The 18,194-nt window shown below is 41.8% G+C and overlaps 1 protein-coding gene across 3 annotated transcripts in view; it reads right to left on the bottom strand.

Annotated features, from left to right (window-relative positions):
- Positions 1-9,888: 9,888 nt before the first annotated feature.
- LOC148394354 (neuropilin-2-like) overlaps positions 9,889-18,194 on the bottom strand; it is a 58,904-nt gene continuing 50,598 nt past the window's right edge. For 2 of the 3 annotated variants that reach the window (XM_088383148.1, XM_088383150.1), the window contains 2 exons: positions 12,326-12,385; positions 9,889-11,475 (listed from right to left, as the gene is read on the bottom strand). In XM_088383148.1, the coding sequence (XP_088239274.1) occupies positions 11,147-11,475; positions 12,326-12,385 (389 nt within the window). In that variant the 3' untranslated portion in view covers positions 9,889-11,146. Of the gene's footprint in view, positions 11,476-12,325; positions 12,386-12,644; positions 17,004-18,194 lie in introns of those variants that run through there. The other variant, XM_088383149.1, reaches the window with a different exon arrangement.

The following is an 18,194-nucleotide window of genomic DNA, read 5'->3' as shown; positions in this document are numbered from 1 at the left end:
GCTGATTCCATCTGTGCTTGCTTTCTTGTCGCGGTCCATCCATCTTCTTTCATCCATCCATGTTCTGTAGCGCCTGGTTTGGAGCCTCGTCGACTTTGGCTGAGAGAAATGGGTGCCAGCCAGAGAGCTTTAAACTGCTTTGCTTTTTGGAAAAGCAAAGCTTAGGTGAAATCTTCTAGAACAAACCAGAGTCCAGTTCTTGATGATCTGTCCGGCTATATTTATTTTTTGTCTTCTTTCAATACCATCTTTCTTTCCTTCAGTCCTTCTCCGGCCTTGCTCGGATGAGCCCGATCTGCTCACACAATGTCAGGACCGCAGGGGTACCCTTCCCAAAAATCTCGGTCCCGCGTCGAAGCCATATGGCACTGCTTTGAGCGGGCGGTTCCAAGCAAGGAGACAGACAACAAGATTGGATGGTGAACTTTGATGGCCGCGGGCAAGTCCGACTCTCATTAGTTTCCCATGGCGAATTGATATTGTTCGGGCTAGCTTTTGGCTCACAACGCAACACAACACCAGGCTGGCTGCATGAATGGAGGCGTTAAATAGGTGTGTGTGTGTGTGCAGTGTGTGTCAAGAGCAGGATTTAGAGACCGTCTGCTTTTGGCTCCTCTTTTGACACCCAAAACGAGAGCCGCTTGTCGTGTTGCCATAGCGTGCAACAGCATGGACGACAACACACTTGTTGTCTTGCTGGGTACAGAATCACTCTTCACAAATTCACCCACAGTGCCTTTGACTATTATTCACCTGCACATGCGTGTGTTAATAATATTTGAAGGATTCACATTGTATTTTAGCAACATGTTTTGTGCAGTTACAATCTGGAGGTTGCAAAAGTTTGCAAAGTCAATTGTAATCGGTCATTTCCGCATGGCCCTTCACTGCTGAGCACACGCTGAGTGGTACATTAAAAAAGATTGACTTGAGCTCATTGCACCGCTTCTTTTTCGCGCAGCAATATTCATGAAAAACATAATAGCCGCATTCATCAGAAGCTTTGGAAGTGCAATCATTTCACTGGATGTAATGTAATGCATGAAGTATGGACTGAACTGCAATATTGCAGAGCGGCGTAGCATCCACTCTTGCATATGAGGAAGTCGAAGGTTGTTGAATAACTAGATGTGTTGTTTACTGAGTAGAAAGCAGCCAGACTGAACTTATCATTACTTGTTGATTTCATTTAGAAACTGCTAGTCAATGTAGCTGGAGTGTGATAGATCGATAGATCGATAGATAGATCGATAGATAGATCGATAGATAGATCGATAGATAGATAGATAGATAGATAGTCAACCTACCTAGTCAAGAGCAAAAAAAATAGGTTTGAGGGCGGTATTTTGTAAACTAGCCACAAGTTGTGCTTGTATGACCCAGTGAGCATAAATGATGGAAAGAGCATTTTAAGACTTCTGCGGAATATTTCATATTGGGAATATAATATACTGTCTCACAATTAGGTTCTACTTTCAGACCCAAAAATGTTCACTTGATCAAAGTTGTATCTTTAGTGAGTGATTTCAGTCTATGCCTTGTTTTCCTACAGGATAAAATTTAGACGAAGATGTAAACACAATATATTTTCCTAATTAGCTGTCGTCGAAGCAGATGGTCTCTGTGGCAGATTAACAGAGGCTTCTCTTGACACACTTTGTAATGAACTGCCATCCTTTGCACGTGTGAAAGAGGGAAAAATAGGTATTGAGATGAGTAACTTAGCGCTACTTTATGTTTGAATCGTGATGCGATACTCCGCATTGACCTACGCCGTCATTGAAACATTTTGATCATTTAGAACACCCAGCTTTAAACCCTAGCTTGAAACCCTAACTCTCGGGCCACGTTCCAATATGTTTTCCAAGTGACCCTCGTTAAGCACACCTGCGGGAAAACTTTGGGTGCATTTTCACGTTCGGGAGGAGCTAAAACTTTTCACGCAGGTGCACTTAACGAGGGACTCTTGGAAACCATGTTGGAACGCGGCCCCGAGGACTGGAGTTTGACATCTGTGCTTTAAACCCTACTTTGAAAGCCTAACTCGAGTATGAAATCCTACTTTGAAACCCTAACCCTTGCTTTAAACTCTACTTTGAAACCCTAACCCTAGTATGAAACCCTACTTTGAAGCCCTAACCCTAGTATGAAAGGGTACTTTGAAGCCCTACTCCTAGCTTTAAAGCCTACTTTGAAAGCCTAACTCTAGTATGAAAGCCTCGCTTTAAACCCTAGTTTGAAAACCTAACTATCGGGCCGCGTTCCAATATGTTTTCCAAGTGACCCTCGTTAAACACACCTGCGGGAAAAGATTCAGTGCTTTTCACGTTCGGCAGGAGCTAAAACTTTTCACGCAGGTGCACTTACTGAGGGAATCTTGGAAACCATGTTGGAACGCGGCCCCGAGGACTGGAGTTTGACGTCTGTGCTTTACACCCTACTTTGAAAGCCTAACTCGAGTGTGAAATCCTACTTTGAAACCCTAACCCTCGCTTTAATATTGGTGTTAGTAGGTTACACTTTCAGCAAACACCAACCTCAAGAGATCTTCATTGACATGTTTCCTTCCGTTTCTTAGTGTGTTTGTACAGTGTGCGTGTGCATTTGTGTGTAAGCGTGTTGTGTGTGTGTTTTGAACACCATCGTGTAGATTCGCGTGCTTCTCTATCAGGGGAAGCGTGAGAATGAGGCCAGTCACCTCAGGAGGTGGAAACGAAGAAATGAAGAAGTGATGAATAATTAAGGACTGATGAAATGAAAAAGAAGAAGAAAGAAGAGTGTAAAATGCTGATGCGGTAAGAGATCAGTGATAATGGTCTTGGACGCTAATTAGTGGGCTTGAACCAAATTTTGACACAAACACACACACGCACACACACACGCGTACTGAGTGCAGTTGCCACCGGTTAACTATAAAGCATGAAAAAATGGGACAGTTGATTGGGGACATGCTTCCTGTGAATATTAAAAATATATATATTGTTTTATAGTTTTATTGTTCTTGGTTGTTCTCTATTTTTGATTGTGTTTGTATACAACCTTGTTTTATGTATTTTATTTCTGTTTAGCACCCCACCCCCTACCCCCCTCAAAGAGCCTCTGTTCTTCGGGTCAGGCCGCAATTGTGAATGAGAACTTGTTTTTAATTGTTTGCCTGGGTAAATAAAGGTTAAATAAAAATAATAAAAATAAATAATTCATTTTATATTACTGCAACAATGTGTAATGATTGAGACTTCAAATAAAAGCTTCTAAATCATTTGGTTATTAGTCACCAGCTGATAAATGCAAACAGCATCTCTACTCCCTGTTGTTGCCGTGGCAACCTCACATCACTCACTAGTCGGTGGACCAGAGATGATAATTATATGAAAATTGATTAATTTCTGTGTATTTTTCTTTCTTTTTTGTAGCTAAAATTTGCACCTGCCTTTCAGACATGCTATTTCAAGATGCAAAATTAGCCAACACAATTATGAATTAATTGAACGTGGGTGGTTGTCTAAACCAGTGTTTCCCAACCTTTTTTCATTTACAGTACACCTTTTGGGAAAAAATTTCGAGGCACACCACCAACAAAAATCTGTAAACTGTTATACCAGCTTCTATATTAAAATAAGTTATATTTAATATAGAAGCTGGTATAACAGTTACACCAAAAGAAATAAAGTTCTATTCCTATATATGTATGGAGAGTTGAATAATTGAATAAAAATAAATACTAAATATTGTTTAAATTGTATTTCTTTTGTAAATGAAAGTGACAGTTTTTGAAAAAAGGTTTTAGACAGTGTAAGGAATAAACTATTGAAAGTGATTGTGATCAAAATCCAAAAGAATCAATATGGCTTTGTTTACTGTTTTAGACTAGCTCTATAAAATATTGCGACATTAAGAACAAAGTCGCTTATAAAAACGCTCTGCTGTTTTGACAGCGGCTGAGTGGCTATCACAGTCGAGGTGTCTCGACTTGACTGTGTATTATACGTTGGTGAAATATCCAAGCCATTTGGGCTCCTAAAGTGATTCGTTCTTTTTTCAGTTCATATGACTTCAACCAGTAGGTATCGGTAATGCGAATTGAAGCTGGTGCCACCACGCCGTGAATCAAAACGAAGAAGAAAATGACGTAACTTCCCGTTCACGAACGAGTCGTGAATTGCATTTCCCGTTCAACAACTGAACGGAGTGAACACGTCAGTGAGTGAGTGATTTGCATTTCCAGTTCATCGCGAGAACGGATCAGTGAGGGAACGAATCGCGACTTTCCCGTTCGCGAACGAGTTAATGGGTCAACTGCCTTCCTTCCCGTGCATCAACGGATCAGTCAGTGAATGTGTTGCGTCTCCCTCCTGGCGTGAACTATGTAAGCCAGAATGTAGATTTACGATTTGCCAAGGAAAGTAAGAACCACTCACTGAAACATCGCTTCTTTTATGCACGTTTTCTCCTAGCTAACGTCTAACTTTATTGCATGAAGGGATGCGCCGTTATGCAACAACGGGCTTCTCTTTGGGTAATTTTGATTTTATAACACTTATAGTAGTTTTTAAATAACGTGTATGCATATATACGCCTAAATATTATTATCCAATATATCTACTGCAATTTCACATTGGATTGCTGGTTTGAAATGTACTTTTATTATTATTATTATTATTATTTTAATAAACATTTATGTTAAAACTTGTCTGGTGTTTTATTCCTTGTTTTTATATTCGCCAATTAAAACATAAAAATCAGACATTTGGTTCACTGCTTTGTATGACAACACGTGTAGGTACACCTCATGGACACTTCAATAGGTACACTACACGAGGTAAAAAAAAAAGAAAAGAATAAATAAATATATAAAGGGTTAATTGCACAATAAAAGCACGTTGAAGCATTTTCTCACACCTGGGATCGAACCAAGATCTTACCAAGGAAGTGCCCGTATCACTAACCAGTCGGCTGTTTCAACACGACAAGCTATGGTCGAATGCACTGTTTTGTACTAGTGATGTGCATCACAGGCCAATAGGGAAAAAGCTTAAGTGAAAGTGAAAAGTGCCACACCCGCCCTCACCCCCACCTCCTGATTGGCTGATTGAGCTGTGACGTCACTTGGACACTCCATTAGGTACACCGCCATTTTCAAGTGTACCTAATAACAGGCCACTTTATTAGGGAAATATTATGGTCAAAGGTCACAGGTGTCAAGGTCTAGTCCTTGGGGCCGCATTCCAATGTGTTTTCTAAGATTCACCTCGTGTATTTCCGTAATAAAGTGGCCTGTTATTAGGTACACTTGAAAATGGCGATGTACCTAATGGAGTGTCTGTGTGATTACCTCGTTAAGCGCACCTGCGTGAAAAGTTTTAGCCACTTTCACGTTCTGCAGGAGCTAAAAGTTTTCCCGCAGGTGCACTTAACGAGGTAATCACACGGACACTTCATTAGGTACACCACCATTTTCAAGCGTACCTAATAACAGGCCACTTTATTAGGGAAATACCATGGTCAAAGGTCACAGGTGTCAAGCTCTAGTCCTCGGGGCCGCGTTCCAACATGTTTGCCAAGTGACCCTCGTTAAGCGCACCTGCGTGAAAAGTTTTAGCCACTTTCACGTTCTGCAGGAGCTAAAAGTTTTCCCGCAGGTGCACTTAACGAGGTAATCACACGGACACTTCATTAGGTACACCACCATTTTCAAGTGTACCTAATAACAGGCCACTTTATTAGGGAAATACCATGGTCAAAGGTCACAGGTGTCAAGCTCTAGTCCTCGGGGCCGCGTTCCAACATGTTTGCCAAGTGACCCTCGTTAAGCGCACCTGCGTGAAAAGTTTTAGCCACTTTCACGTTCTGCAGGAGCTAAAAGTTTTCCCGCAGGTGCACTTAACGAGGTAATCACACAGACACTCCATTAGGTACACCACCATTTTCAAGTGTACCTAATAACAGGCCACTTTATTAGGGAAATATCATGGTCAAAGGTCACAGGTGTCAAGCTCTAGTCCTCGGGGCCGCGTTCCAACATGTTTTCCAAGTGACCCTCGTTAAGCGCACCTGCGTGAAAAGTTTTAGCCACTTTCACGTTCTGCAGGAGCTAAAAGTTTTCCCGCAGGTGCACTTAACGAGGTAATCACACGGACACTCCATTAGGTACACCACCATTTTCAAGTGTACCTAATAACAGGCCACTTTATTAGGGAAATATCATGGTCAAAGGTCACAGGTGTCAAGCTCTAGTCCTCGGGGCCGCGTTCCAACATGTTTGCTAAGTGACCCTCGTTAAGCGCACCTGCGTGAAAAGTTTTAGCCACTTTCACGTTCTGCAGGAGCTAAAAGTTTTCCCGCAGGTGCACTTAACGAGGTAATCACACAGACACTCCATTAGGTACACCACCATTTTCAAGTGAACCTAATAACAGGCCACTTTATTAGGGAAATATCATGGTCAAAGGTCACAGGTGTCAAGCTCTAGTCCTCGGGGCCGCGTTAGGGTTAGGGTTAGGGTTAGGGTTAGGGGTGTACCCTAAGTGTGTTAGGGTAACCCTAACCCTAACCCTAACCCTAACCCTAACCCTAACCTAATAACAGGCCACTTTATTAGGGAAATACACGAGGTGAATCTTGGAAAACATGTTGGAACGCGGCCCCAAGGACTAGAGCTTGACACCTGTGACCTTTGACCATGATATTTCCCTAATAAAGTGGCCTGTTATTAGGTACACTTGAAAATGGCGATGTACCTAATGGAGTGTCTGTGTGATTACCTCGTTAACTGCACCTGCGGGAAAACTTTTAGCTCCTGCAGAACGTGAAAGTGGCTAAAACTTTTCACGCAGGTGCGCTTAACGAGGGTCACTTGGAAAACATGTTGGAACGCGGCCCCGAGGACTAGAGCTTGACACCTGTGACCTTTGACCATGATATTTCCCTAATAAAGTGGCCTGTTATTAGGTACACTTGAAAATGGTGGTGTACCTAATGGAGTGTCCGTGTGATTACCTCGTTAAGTGCACCTGCGGGAAAACTTTTAGCTCCTGCAGAACGTGAAAGTGGCTAAAACTTTTCACGCAGGTGCGCTTAACGAGGGTCACTTGGAAAACATGTTGGAACGCGGCCCCGAGGACTAGAGCTTGACACTTGTGACCTTTGACCATGATATTTCCCTAATAAAGTGGCCTGTTATTAGGTACACTTGAAAATGGTGGTGTACCTAATGGAGTGTCCGTGTGATTACCTCGTTAAGTGCACCTGCGGGAAAAGTTTTAGGTCCTGCGGAACGTGAAAGTGACCAAAAACTTTTCACGCAGGTGCGCTTAACGAGGGTCACTTGGAAAATATGTTGGAACGCGGCCCAGGGGACTAGAGCTTGACACCTGTGACCTTTGACCATGATATTTCCCTAATAAAGTGGACTGTTATTATTAGGTACACTTGAAAATGGCGGTGTACCTAATGAAGTGTCCGTATGATTCCCTCGTTAAGTGCACCTGCGGGCAAAGTTTTAGCTCCTGCTGAACGTGAAAGTAGCTAAAACTTTTCGCGCAGGTGCGTTTAACGAAGGTCACTTGGAAAACATGTTGGAACGCGGCCCCGAGGACTAGAGCTTGACACCTTTGACCATGATATTTCCCTAATAAAGTGGCCTGTTATTAGGTACACTTTAAAATGGCGGTGTACCTAATGAAGTGTCCGTGTGATTCCCTCGTTAAGTGCACCTGCGGGAAAAGTTTTAGCTCCTGCTGAACGTGAAAGAAGCTAAAACTTTTCACGCAGGTGCGCTTAACGAGGGTCACTTGGAAAACATATTGGAACGCGGCCCCTCGAGGACTGGAGGTAGACACCCCTGGTTTAAGTGAAAAGTGCCACACCCGCCCTCACCCCCACTTTCTGATTGGCTGTTTGAGCTGTGACGTCACACGGACACTCAATTAGGTACACCGCCATTTTCAAGTGTACCTAATAACAGGCCACTTTATGAGGGAAATATCATGGTCAAAGCTTAACTGAAAGTGAAAAGTGCCACACCCACCCTCACCCCCACTTTCTGATTGGCTGTTTGATCTGTGATGTCACTTGGACACTCCATTAGGTACACCACCATTTTCAGGTGTACCTAATAACTTTATGCATTTTTTGTACGTGTCAAGAATGTGCATTTGACTACTTGCTCTTTATTGTATGGGACACCAACACATATTACACAACGTTTTTTATTTTCATGCCCAAAAAAATAAAAACAAGGAATAAAACACCAGACAAGCTTTAACAGGTTTTAATGTTTATTAAAATAATAATAATAATAATAATAATAAAAGTACATTTCAAACCAGCAATCCAATGTGAAATTGCAGTAGATATATCGGATAACAATATTTAGGCGTGTATATGCATACACGTTATTTAAAAACTACTATAAGTGTTATAAAATCAAGATTACCCAAAGAGAAGCCCGAGTTTGCATAACGGCGCATCCCTTCATGCAATAAAATTAGCTGTTAGCTTGGAGAAAACGAGCATAAAAGTGGTGATTCAGTGAGTAGTTCTTTCCTTGCAAATCGTAAATCGACATTCTGGCTTACATAGTTCACGCCAGGAGGGAGACGCAACACGTTCACTGACTGATCCGTTGATGCACGGGAAGGAAGGCAGTTCACCCATGAACTCGTTCGCGAACGGGAAAGTCGGGAGTCGTTTCCTCACTGATCCGTTCTCGCGATGAACTGGTAATGCAAATCACTCACTCACTGATTCGTTCACTCACAGATTCGTTCGTTGTGAACGGGATACGAAATTCACGACTCGTTCGTGAACGGGAAGTTACGTCATTTTCTTCTTCGTTTTGTTTTACGGCGATGTGGCACCAGCTTCAATGTGCATTACCGTCACCTACTGGTTGAAGTCATATGAACTGAAAAAAGAACGAATCACTTTCGGAAGTGATTCGTTCACTCTCGTTCACTGAAAACAAAATCGTTCTTTTGAACGAATTGTTCACTCACGAGCCAAAACTAACATTAGCAAGTGGCTGACCAGGCCTTGCGCTAACTGACCTATGGTTTGGCGATCCTGTTTACAATGCACTCGGTATTTAATGTTGGACAATTTCCCACAGCACAGCTGAACATCTCTCACGGCACACTGGTTGAGAAACACTGGTGCCCTGCGAAAGATAACTTTCACTCATACTGCGACTCATGCACAAATCCACACAACACATCTGGAGGCGTTTCGCCTTTATTAAATAATAATAACATTACAAAAGACATTTCTCTGTACAAATTCTACAAACAACAAGTTTGCGTTATCTGGCCAGTGCCGTGTGTGTCCATGGAGACAAAGGAGGTAATACTTTCTGGCATCCCAGAGAGAAAACTGTTGCTCTCCACATATAGTACGTATTCCATCATTAGTCATGGAGAGAGATAACGTATGCTCCAAGGCACTTGGAAAGCAGTCCAATAAACACACTTGTTCCATCCTTCTGCATGCATGAGACAAAGACAATGGAGACACTTTAGCGTTCCGATAGTTCATTAGCATATACCCAAAGGACAAGCTAAAAGAATTTTCGTCTCAAACATGGCTTGCTGGGTTCAAACAAACGTCCTCCTCCTCATCTTTGCATATGTACCCTCCACAGTGATCTTAATTGGATGTGTTTCAATGCACAGAATTGGACGGTTTAGCGCAGGGGTGGACAAACTTTGGTTCTCAAGACCCGAATTTGATGGGATGTTTTTTTTTTTTTAAATTAAATATATATTAAAATGTTTCATTTCATCATTGAAAATGACAAAATTGACACATTTCATTAGATAAAAGGGGTAAAATAAAAAAAGTAGATATAATGTGTAAATATCTTTTAATTAACCAAAACCCTGAAAAAAAATATTTAAAATTCATTTATGCCACATTTTGCTTATGGTTTCACTAAAAGGGCCTTTGTGACTGTAAAGAAACATATCCAAACCATACTTCCAACAGGCCAATTAGTTGCAAAGATTTCTTCTCCTGCATGTAAACATAACATCATCTCTCTGTTTGTCTGTCTGTCTGTCTGTCTCGCAATGAGTGAGCGTCCTCTTGTCCATGTGCCCCGCCCCACCCAGCACTGGCCCTCTATAATGGCTGTCCTCCGATACAGCGTTTTCTGCAATTAGCTTAAGGCTCGATTGTGTGTCCAAGAAAGCTTCCTTTTGTCTTCCTCATATTTTTTTCGGACGCTTCTTTACTTCCCGGGGGTCTCTAACAACCCCCTGCACGGACGGACACGCAGCTCTTTGGCAATCCATAGGTTGCAATAAAAACCATCATTTGACATTTAGTTCACACAGTGTCATAATACAGTCTGAAAAACAAAAATATACATATACTGTATATATAGTATATAGACAAACTATAGAATCTAAAACACAACTCCGTAACATCGTGTTTGATTTTAGACTTCAGATCTGTTTCCATTTAATGCCAAGGAAAATGTGCCAAGTTAAGACCAAAGAAATTCCAACACAATGCTAAATAAAGTCTAAAAATGCTTTACAAACTCAACCTTTCCCTCCTAGCCTGAAACTGAACAAAAACAGTCACCATTACTCTTCTATGCCACTGGTTTCACAACGCGCACACCGAGGGCGGAAGGAAATAAACAAGCCTACGGCAAGCTAATGGACTTTTTAAAACGTAGAACTCAGACTGGAAAGTGAACAAAAAAAAACTTCCCTATAAAGTCGTGTTAAAGTTCTTTAGAAGAAAGGCATTCGCTTGATATGTGTTGATTTCAATATACCCACGTTGAAAGGTGTTGACAGAGTTCAAAGGTGACTCTTTAGCTTTCAGCATGCCGCCTCTTTTGTCCATTTGGTACGTCACGTCACCTGTCGGAGGTGCTCGTGTCCATTTCCTTCCTCGCGTCTTTCCAGTGGGTGATTATTCAAAGATAGTCAGACATTTTTATTCCTTCATTCATTCATCAGAAAGCAAGCAGGCCCTCTCCTACAGGCAGAGGAGATGTGGGACCGTAGACACCCCCAGAGCGTTTAAGGTGAATCGCAGTTCTTCCTGGCACACACACATATCCAAGCGAAGATAAAACACACAGTGCTTCTTTGTCACATTTCTTCATCCGGGGGTGGGGGAGAGGTCTGTCTGCTCAGGCCTCCGAGCAGCACCTCTGCTGGTTGATCTTGACTTTGTGCTTGATGCCGTCATACAGCTCAAAGTTGTAGTTCTCCAGCGTGGTGGAGGAGCGCGACGACAGGCCGCCGTACGAACACGTGCAGTAGAGCAGCAGTCCGGCGCACACGGCGCCCAGCACGACGCCCAGAGAGCTCATCACGATAATGGTGAGCAGGATGGGGTCCAGGGTGTACAGCCAGGTGTTGTCCTTGTCCCTTTCGGACACCAGCGTGACAGACGAGGGGTCGGCGTTGGCCGAGGCCGGGGTGGAGAAGGAGGATGGCCACCCGGGAAATAAATATTCTGCAGGAGAACACAGGAAATCAGACATTGCTTAATGCCACTCAATGGACATTCATTTATTCAAATGTATTAAAATTGACAGAGTTGAATGTTTCGGTTGAAGAGCAGATTTGATTCACTGTGAGAATCAAATGCTGCTTCCTAAAGACAAACTGTTGAAGGGATTGTTTTGGTTGCAGTACTGATTAATAAACTTAAAATGAAGTAGCATAGAGGTGCTCTCTGGTAGGAAAAAGCATTTGTGCTAATCTGCTTAATAAATGTATATGCAATGAAGAAGCCATAACAGTGTTTAATAGAAGATGTTGAAAAGCACTTAGAGATGAATGACAGTTGTGCACAATTAGAAATTACAGCAATAATTCATTAAAGTGGCAAGCAGAAATGAACGGGCACCCTTGCAGATTTGCTTCACTCGTACGACGTAAAGTACATCTGATCTGCCTAGAACACATTTAAATTTTTTTTTTTTTTACCTCAATGCACAAAGTAAGTAAGTCCATTTTTTGGCAACCACAACGTTTGTACATTTACGCAGACATTTTGTCATTTGATGCCAAATTTAGCACAAAGAAAATTGTGTAGAAAATTGTTCCATATGGTTGACAGATAGGCACAGTGGCTGTGAGTGAGAGTCGGATGTGCCTGTCATGAAACACAAACTCACTGTGCTCTGTCACACTCTCAAATTCATTTTCTGTCAATCTGTCTGCCAAGTCTTTCCTCGTCTTTCTTTCTCGAGGACCGAAGGCAGAGCCACAGGCGGGCGTCGGCACGCTCCGCTCTCCGACTTTGACTTCAAACATCTTGTATGGCCTCAGGTGGAGAATTGCGTACTTGAAAAGCTCACCTTCATTCGCAGCGGGCTTGTTGAAGTCGGGATCTTTTCCGAAATCTATAGGCCTTGGATCTGTACAAAACACAGAAGAAAACGGTCCTATTATTTAGTAAAGCAGTGGAGAGTCAGTCTATATAATCAATATAGATGTGATTGTAAGAATGCAATGAAAGAAGATTATATTAGGTAGAACGTGCTCAGTGTGTCACGGGAAAAATAGCAGCCACCATTTCTAAACAAAATAGAGTTCCACTGTGTGATAAGCACCACTCTCCATTCTCAAAACAAACAACAACACAGCGGGAAAAGCCAGGCACAGAAAACTCTTGAATAGAAAAATATGACTTTTATTATTTTCACACAGACATAAATCTCAACACAAGCGCATTGGTGAGGCAGCTTTAAAGCTCACTTGTACTTCAGTTTGAAAGAAAGTCAAATACAACCAAAGTGTTACAGACGTGCGGCTGGTAATCACTCATTGACAAGCCAAAAAACGATATGCTGAAGATATTATGAGGTAAAAAATAAATAAAATATATAGCTTCATTTCCATCAATACGGCAAGTTAAGGTCATTTCATCTTTTAAGACAATACTCAAATGAGAAAAAAAGTTTCATTGATAGGTAAAAATTGAGCTCACGAGTGTCATTAAGTAAATAAAAGTTTGGATGGAGGCGGAAAACGTACGACCTCAAACGTTCATCTATCATTTATAACGTGTGGAAATTTGCATTTCGGCGGCTTTTCTTCAAGTGGGAGAATGAAAATTGATTTACGGCAAGCAGGAAATCAAAAAGACGTTAATAAAGTCTTGTTAACTGCGAGAGGAAAGAGCAGAGCAGTAAAGAGAAGCGCACGCACGCTTTCTGACGCTCGTTGATGAATGGCTTCGCTCAAGTGTGCGCCCACCGCTGCATTATTTACCCCGTGGGACTTCCAATCAATCTCCTCTTTTCATTCATCATCTCAACTCATGTCTTTGTCAGGATCTTCAAAAAAAATCAACTTCTCATATATTCTCATGAAGTCCTTTTAAGCCATGACATGTTACGGTTTGTTCATACAAAACGAAACAGACACTTTAACTAATTATAATAACATGGACCCAATGTGTAAAAATTAAACACAATGTTGAATTACATTTTCCCACTTGGCTGAATTGGACAGAATATTTTTTTTTTGCATTGTTCACATACGAACTTCAGGAAGGACTCGCTAATATAATTGAGAGTTAGAGTAGTAGTGTTACTATAAAATTGAAAAAAACTGTTCGGACACGCTTTGGGCGAGTGTTGAATGCGGGCTAATGATGGCTTTTAAAAGCCCTCAGGCTTCCTTCCACCCTGAGCGCACTCCTCGCAGTGCCGTGGAAGGAGATTAAACCTCCCTGCAGCTCCAATTAGTCAAGACAGAATAATAGAATAAGATGAGAACTTGTATCCAGCTAATGGCCTTTTGACATCATAGCGGGCTTGCAGGAAAAGGAAAAGAATTCAGCTACTTGAAAGGCCGCAAATGCTTACTGCTGTTTTGTTTTATTTTTTAAATAATGGCAATCAGCTCCATTACTAAATGAGAAATACTAAAGCACTTTGGTGTGTTGGGGGGGTGAAGAAAAATGAAAGATTGATTGAAAAAGCACCGAAAAGTGGCATGGCATTTGCTAAACCTTGCAAAAAAGTTAAACGCATGAAAGCGAAAACTGCACGGCTAAGGCAACATAAATATGGACCATATATCATTCCTCCATTTGAATTTCAGAGCATTATTGATCGGAGCTGCTCGAAGGCCATATTATGTGTAAATCATCAGCGGATCGATGCAGCAATCTGAAAGGATGCCGGCTAACATGGCAGAAAAATCCACAAAAGTCAAATGCATGTTGAGTCAAGCACAAAACAGCATTTTTATGAGATAGACTGGCCGAAGAAGGATCCGGAGAATGTGACACTGTGTAAAATTTTGATTTAATGAGAGCGATGTAATAGCTGCGGTGTGTTGCTGGAGTGTGAGTGAGGACATTGTGTGTCCTTTGCGGGCAGCCTTTTTATGGGCTTTTGTGTTTCAAACAAGCCGCTCGCTTCCTTCAGCTCCTTCCTTCAGTCAGTCCAAACCTCAACCTGCTTCTCTGTCTCCATAAAAAAATAGAAAGAAAGTCTATCTTTAGAAAGCACAAAGAGCAGTTTCTCTTCTGCTTTCATCTCCCTCCATCTCTGGGCCCATTCTTTGGAGGAAAAGCCATCTTCTCTTAATGGGCCCTTCGTCGCGGAGAGATTTTTGCCTCTCATTTTCTCTCCTGTGTTTTATACGGCAAGGATTTGCAGCACAGGAGGAAGGAGCAGAATAAGAACAAGGAGGGTTTAATAAAAAGGCCATGGGATTTGAGCATGAACATAATGATGTGGGGAGAAAACACAACGCGGGGTGGCAGCTGGGAACATCCGTAAAACCGTCGAAACAACTATCGCCATATACAATAAATTTCAATAAAACAAAGTTTAAAAACACATATATAGGATGTAAAAGGCGAATGAAGGACAGACATTCGCTGTTTCAGCCTTTGACATCAACTAAAGCTCTAGCTAGGCTAAGCTAGGCTAGCTAAGGCGCAATAGATGATGGACATTCTAGTGTTATTCATCATAGGCACATGAGAACAGAATTGCAAAGATTCGTGTTCACTCAATAAAAATAACACTGCTGTGACTGCATTTGGATTTTTAAATAAAACGAATCCAAATCAACGGAAAAATATGATGAAAGTGTGGAATCTATCAGTGAGCACCTGAGCAGAAATGTGATTGAAAAAAATTGCAAAAACACACAACAACACAACATGAATGGACATTCAAAATGTTTCAATAGAAAAACCTCAGCAACCGACTTCAGCTGATTCAACCTTTTTTTTTTTGCATCCTACACTGAAAGCTAAACGGTTGTTAACAAAAATTAAGTGATCCTTTCAAAAACAAAGTTTGCTGATCATTACAAAGCATTGATGCATTTGCTAGCAAGTGGGATCAAATCACCCGCAAAAAGCTAACTTGATGGGGTGCAAAACAATAAATAAGAAGTAAAAAAAAACCTTCCACAAAGTTATAAGATAATGGCTTAACGACTTTGTGAGTACAAAGGTCACAGTGAAGGCTTAGTCTCATCTAATGAATACAAAGCAAAACGTTTTGCCCTTCACCGACCGATCAATCAAGCTAACACCGACAACAATGTGTACATTTTTATCTGCAGCCTCACACAGTCAAAGTTGAATTCTCTTTTTGTGATTCATTTCATTCAACCGTCATAAAAAGATGCAGACAACAGGCGGCAAATCAGCCGGCAACAAGATTCAGGCAAACCGTCAATAAACACCGAGGCACAACTTTTTAGACATCAATAGATTTTTTTTTTAAAATTATATTTAAAAACGCATATCTAGGCTGTGTTTTTTCGTGTGCTGTAATGTGTTCGTCGTGCATATGTTTTGGACAATCGTCCACGTTTACATGCCCCGCCCACCTGCTAATTGTAGTTCATACCAGTGCTATATTTAAAAAATAAGAAAAGTCACAAAACCGAACCAAAGCAACAGGTGCTGAAACTATTTTAGCCAATCGGAGGCCTAAAATAAGTAAATTGCGGAAAAGGCACAATAACATTGACAAATTGAGGAAAATGGGAACAATATGTGACAGAATGAGCGAATCGCTCGCTTGAACACAAAATAATAAATATATAAAAGTGATAACACAAAGACATCATACAAGAGGTGATTTCGTCATCTGAATGACGATAAAAAACTTTGAACAGCCTAAAACAAACGAACAAATGAAACACGTGGACACGACAGTGACAGACCAAATGAACAACATTGTCAACATTCACTGCTCCTCTGATTCTTTTTCTTAACTTCATCCCTTTCTTTCTTTTGTCTCTCAAATGTTGGTGGACACAAATGCCAGCTTCTTGTCATCCCCAAGAAAAAAAAAAAGGTGTACTTCCATGTATTACATGAAGCCTGGACAGGTTATTAAGTGTCAGGCAGGGTCCATGCGACAGATGAGAGTGGAGCAGACAGACGTATCCTACTCTGAATTCCACCGCAGAAGAAAAACAAGAGCGGTGAGATCAAAATGTGTCCCGTGGTGTGCTCCATTCCAGCAACTCAGGCCTAGATGGTCAAAAGTCTCGCTGGATGTCACAAGTGGTCATTAAAAGTCACACCAAGTCTGACAATTCCTCTCAAGCATCCTGATCCTTCCGTTACGGCAAGAAGTTGTCTTTATGAAGTGAAATGTCTCTTCAGAATATTTCCCCGGCAGTCCAGATTTCAACAGTGGGAATCAGAGCAGTCGTCTTTGTCCTGTCCGACGACCAACATGGTCTCTCGAGCTGGCCCGCTTTGTGGTTGAGGTGGGTTTTGCTTGAGATTACAGCTGGAGTTTTGGTTGTAGAAGCAGTTTGGATGGTTTAGATGTTGACTGTTGTGGTACATCACCGAATGATGGTGGCTAGCGCCGGTCTTGGTGGACCCCCAGCGGTGCCGACGGCAGCACAATACCACCAGCGCAATTACAGTAAGCAGCAGAAGGAGGGCGCCTCCTCCCGCTAACAGGTAGTACCAGTGGGCAGCAAAGGTCTGCACCGCCACTGTGTCTACAGTGGGCTCCATCCCAGATATGGCACCCCCTGGGGGGCAGGAGGACACATTACTGGTTGGGTCAGGGATGGGGGAAGGCAGGCATGCAGACTACTGTAAGCCTCATTGACCATCAGTAAAATCTTTTGTATGTGATGCTCGGCAACCATGACATGCCTTTTGTTGTGATGTTAAAAAATGTATGCTATAATTAGTTTTTATTTTAGTGTGAGGATAAAATAGTGAGACAAAGCAAGATGTCTGTGGTGGAGAGGCGGGGCAGTTGCATGAGGTAGATTTTTCTATTCATGTATGACCTTGACCTTAAAGCGGCCATCAGGTTGGATGCTACATTGCGCCTAGCATGCAAGTTTGAATTCAGTTGTATTTCAGATTAGTATCAGTGTTTGCTCTAACCTTTTCCTTTGGCATGTAATAGCTTTGGATGGTGCAAAGCATTGCTGCACATTGACGTGCAAATGCTCGTGCCATGCGTTCAGCTCGGTGACTTAGCGTTATATAGTGGCATTAGCAAAAATGTCGCTTAGGGAAGAAATGAGAGCAAGATGAGGGGGGGCGAAAGGTGTAAAGCAGCTGAAGAAGAGCTCCACTTTGTATCCAAGCATTTGTCTTAAATCGTCTGTCAAGGAGAGTTGCTTAAGCTGCATCCCAGTAATGAAGACAAGTGAAAACTAGTGCTGTACAAATGAACACCTTCATTGTTTGACACCGGGAAATGTATTTCTGAAACACATTTTTCTCTAATGAGCTGGTGGTTGCTAATCTTGCACGACCATAACGAGAGCTAAGGCAATTGAGATTTGATGAATACGTTACATGAATCAAGTTGTCAATCAAGCACATAGAACGTACTGCAAAATAATTCTTTAAGTCGTCCACTGAATGTCCATCACCCTTTTGCTGATGTAAATTCAAATACAACGCAAAGAATATATTGAAGTTCATTTTTGAGAGCACTTTTAAAGTCTTATAATCTGATTAAGAGTTGATGAGACTGAATAGGCCATCCGAGGGAACCGTCAATTGATTGTAGCTGCTCCTTTGTTTTGACTATTTATAGGAATGGGGGGGGGAAACAAACAGAAAAAACAAAAACGTGCTGACAGCAGTCAAACAATGCGTCTCATCTTTTGTCACCAAAGCCAGCACATAAAAACACTAATGACGTTTTGTTTGTTTCTTTTCAAGAAACTCCTGCTGAGTTTGCACATTGGCATGTG

This window comes from Syngnathus floridae, chromosome 8, assembly GCF_059516105.1.
Source record: "Syngnathus floridae isolate MCC-2025c chromosome 8, RoL_Sflo_1.0, whole genome shotgun sequence".
NCBI classification, from domain to species: Eukaryota; Metazoa; Chordata; class Actinopteri; order Syngnathiformes; family Syngnathidae; genus Syngnathus; species Syngnathus floridae.
The sequence above is the reverse complement of the archived record's forward strand: the minus strand, read 5'-3'. Positions and strand labels throughout refer to the sequence as shown.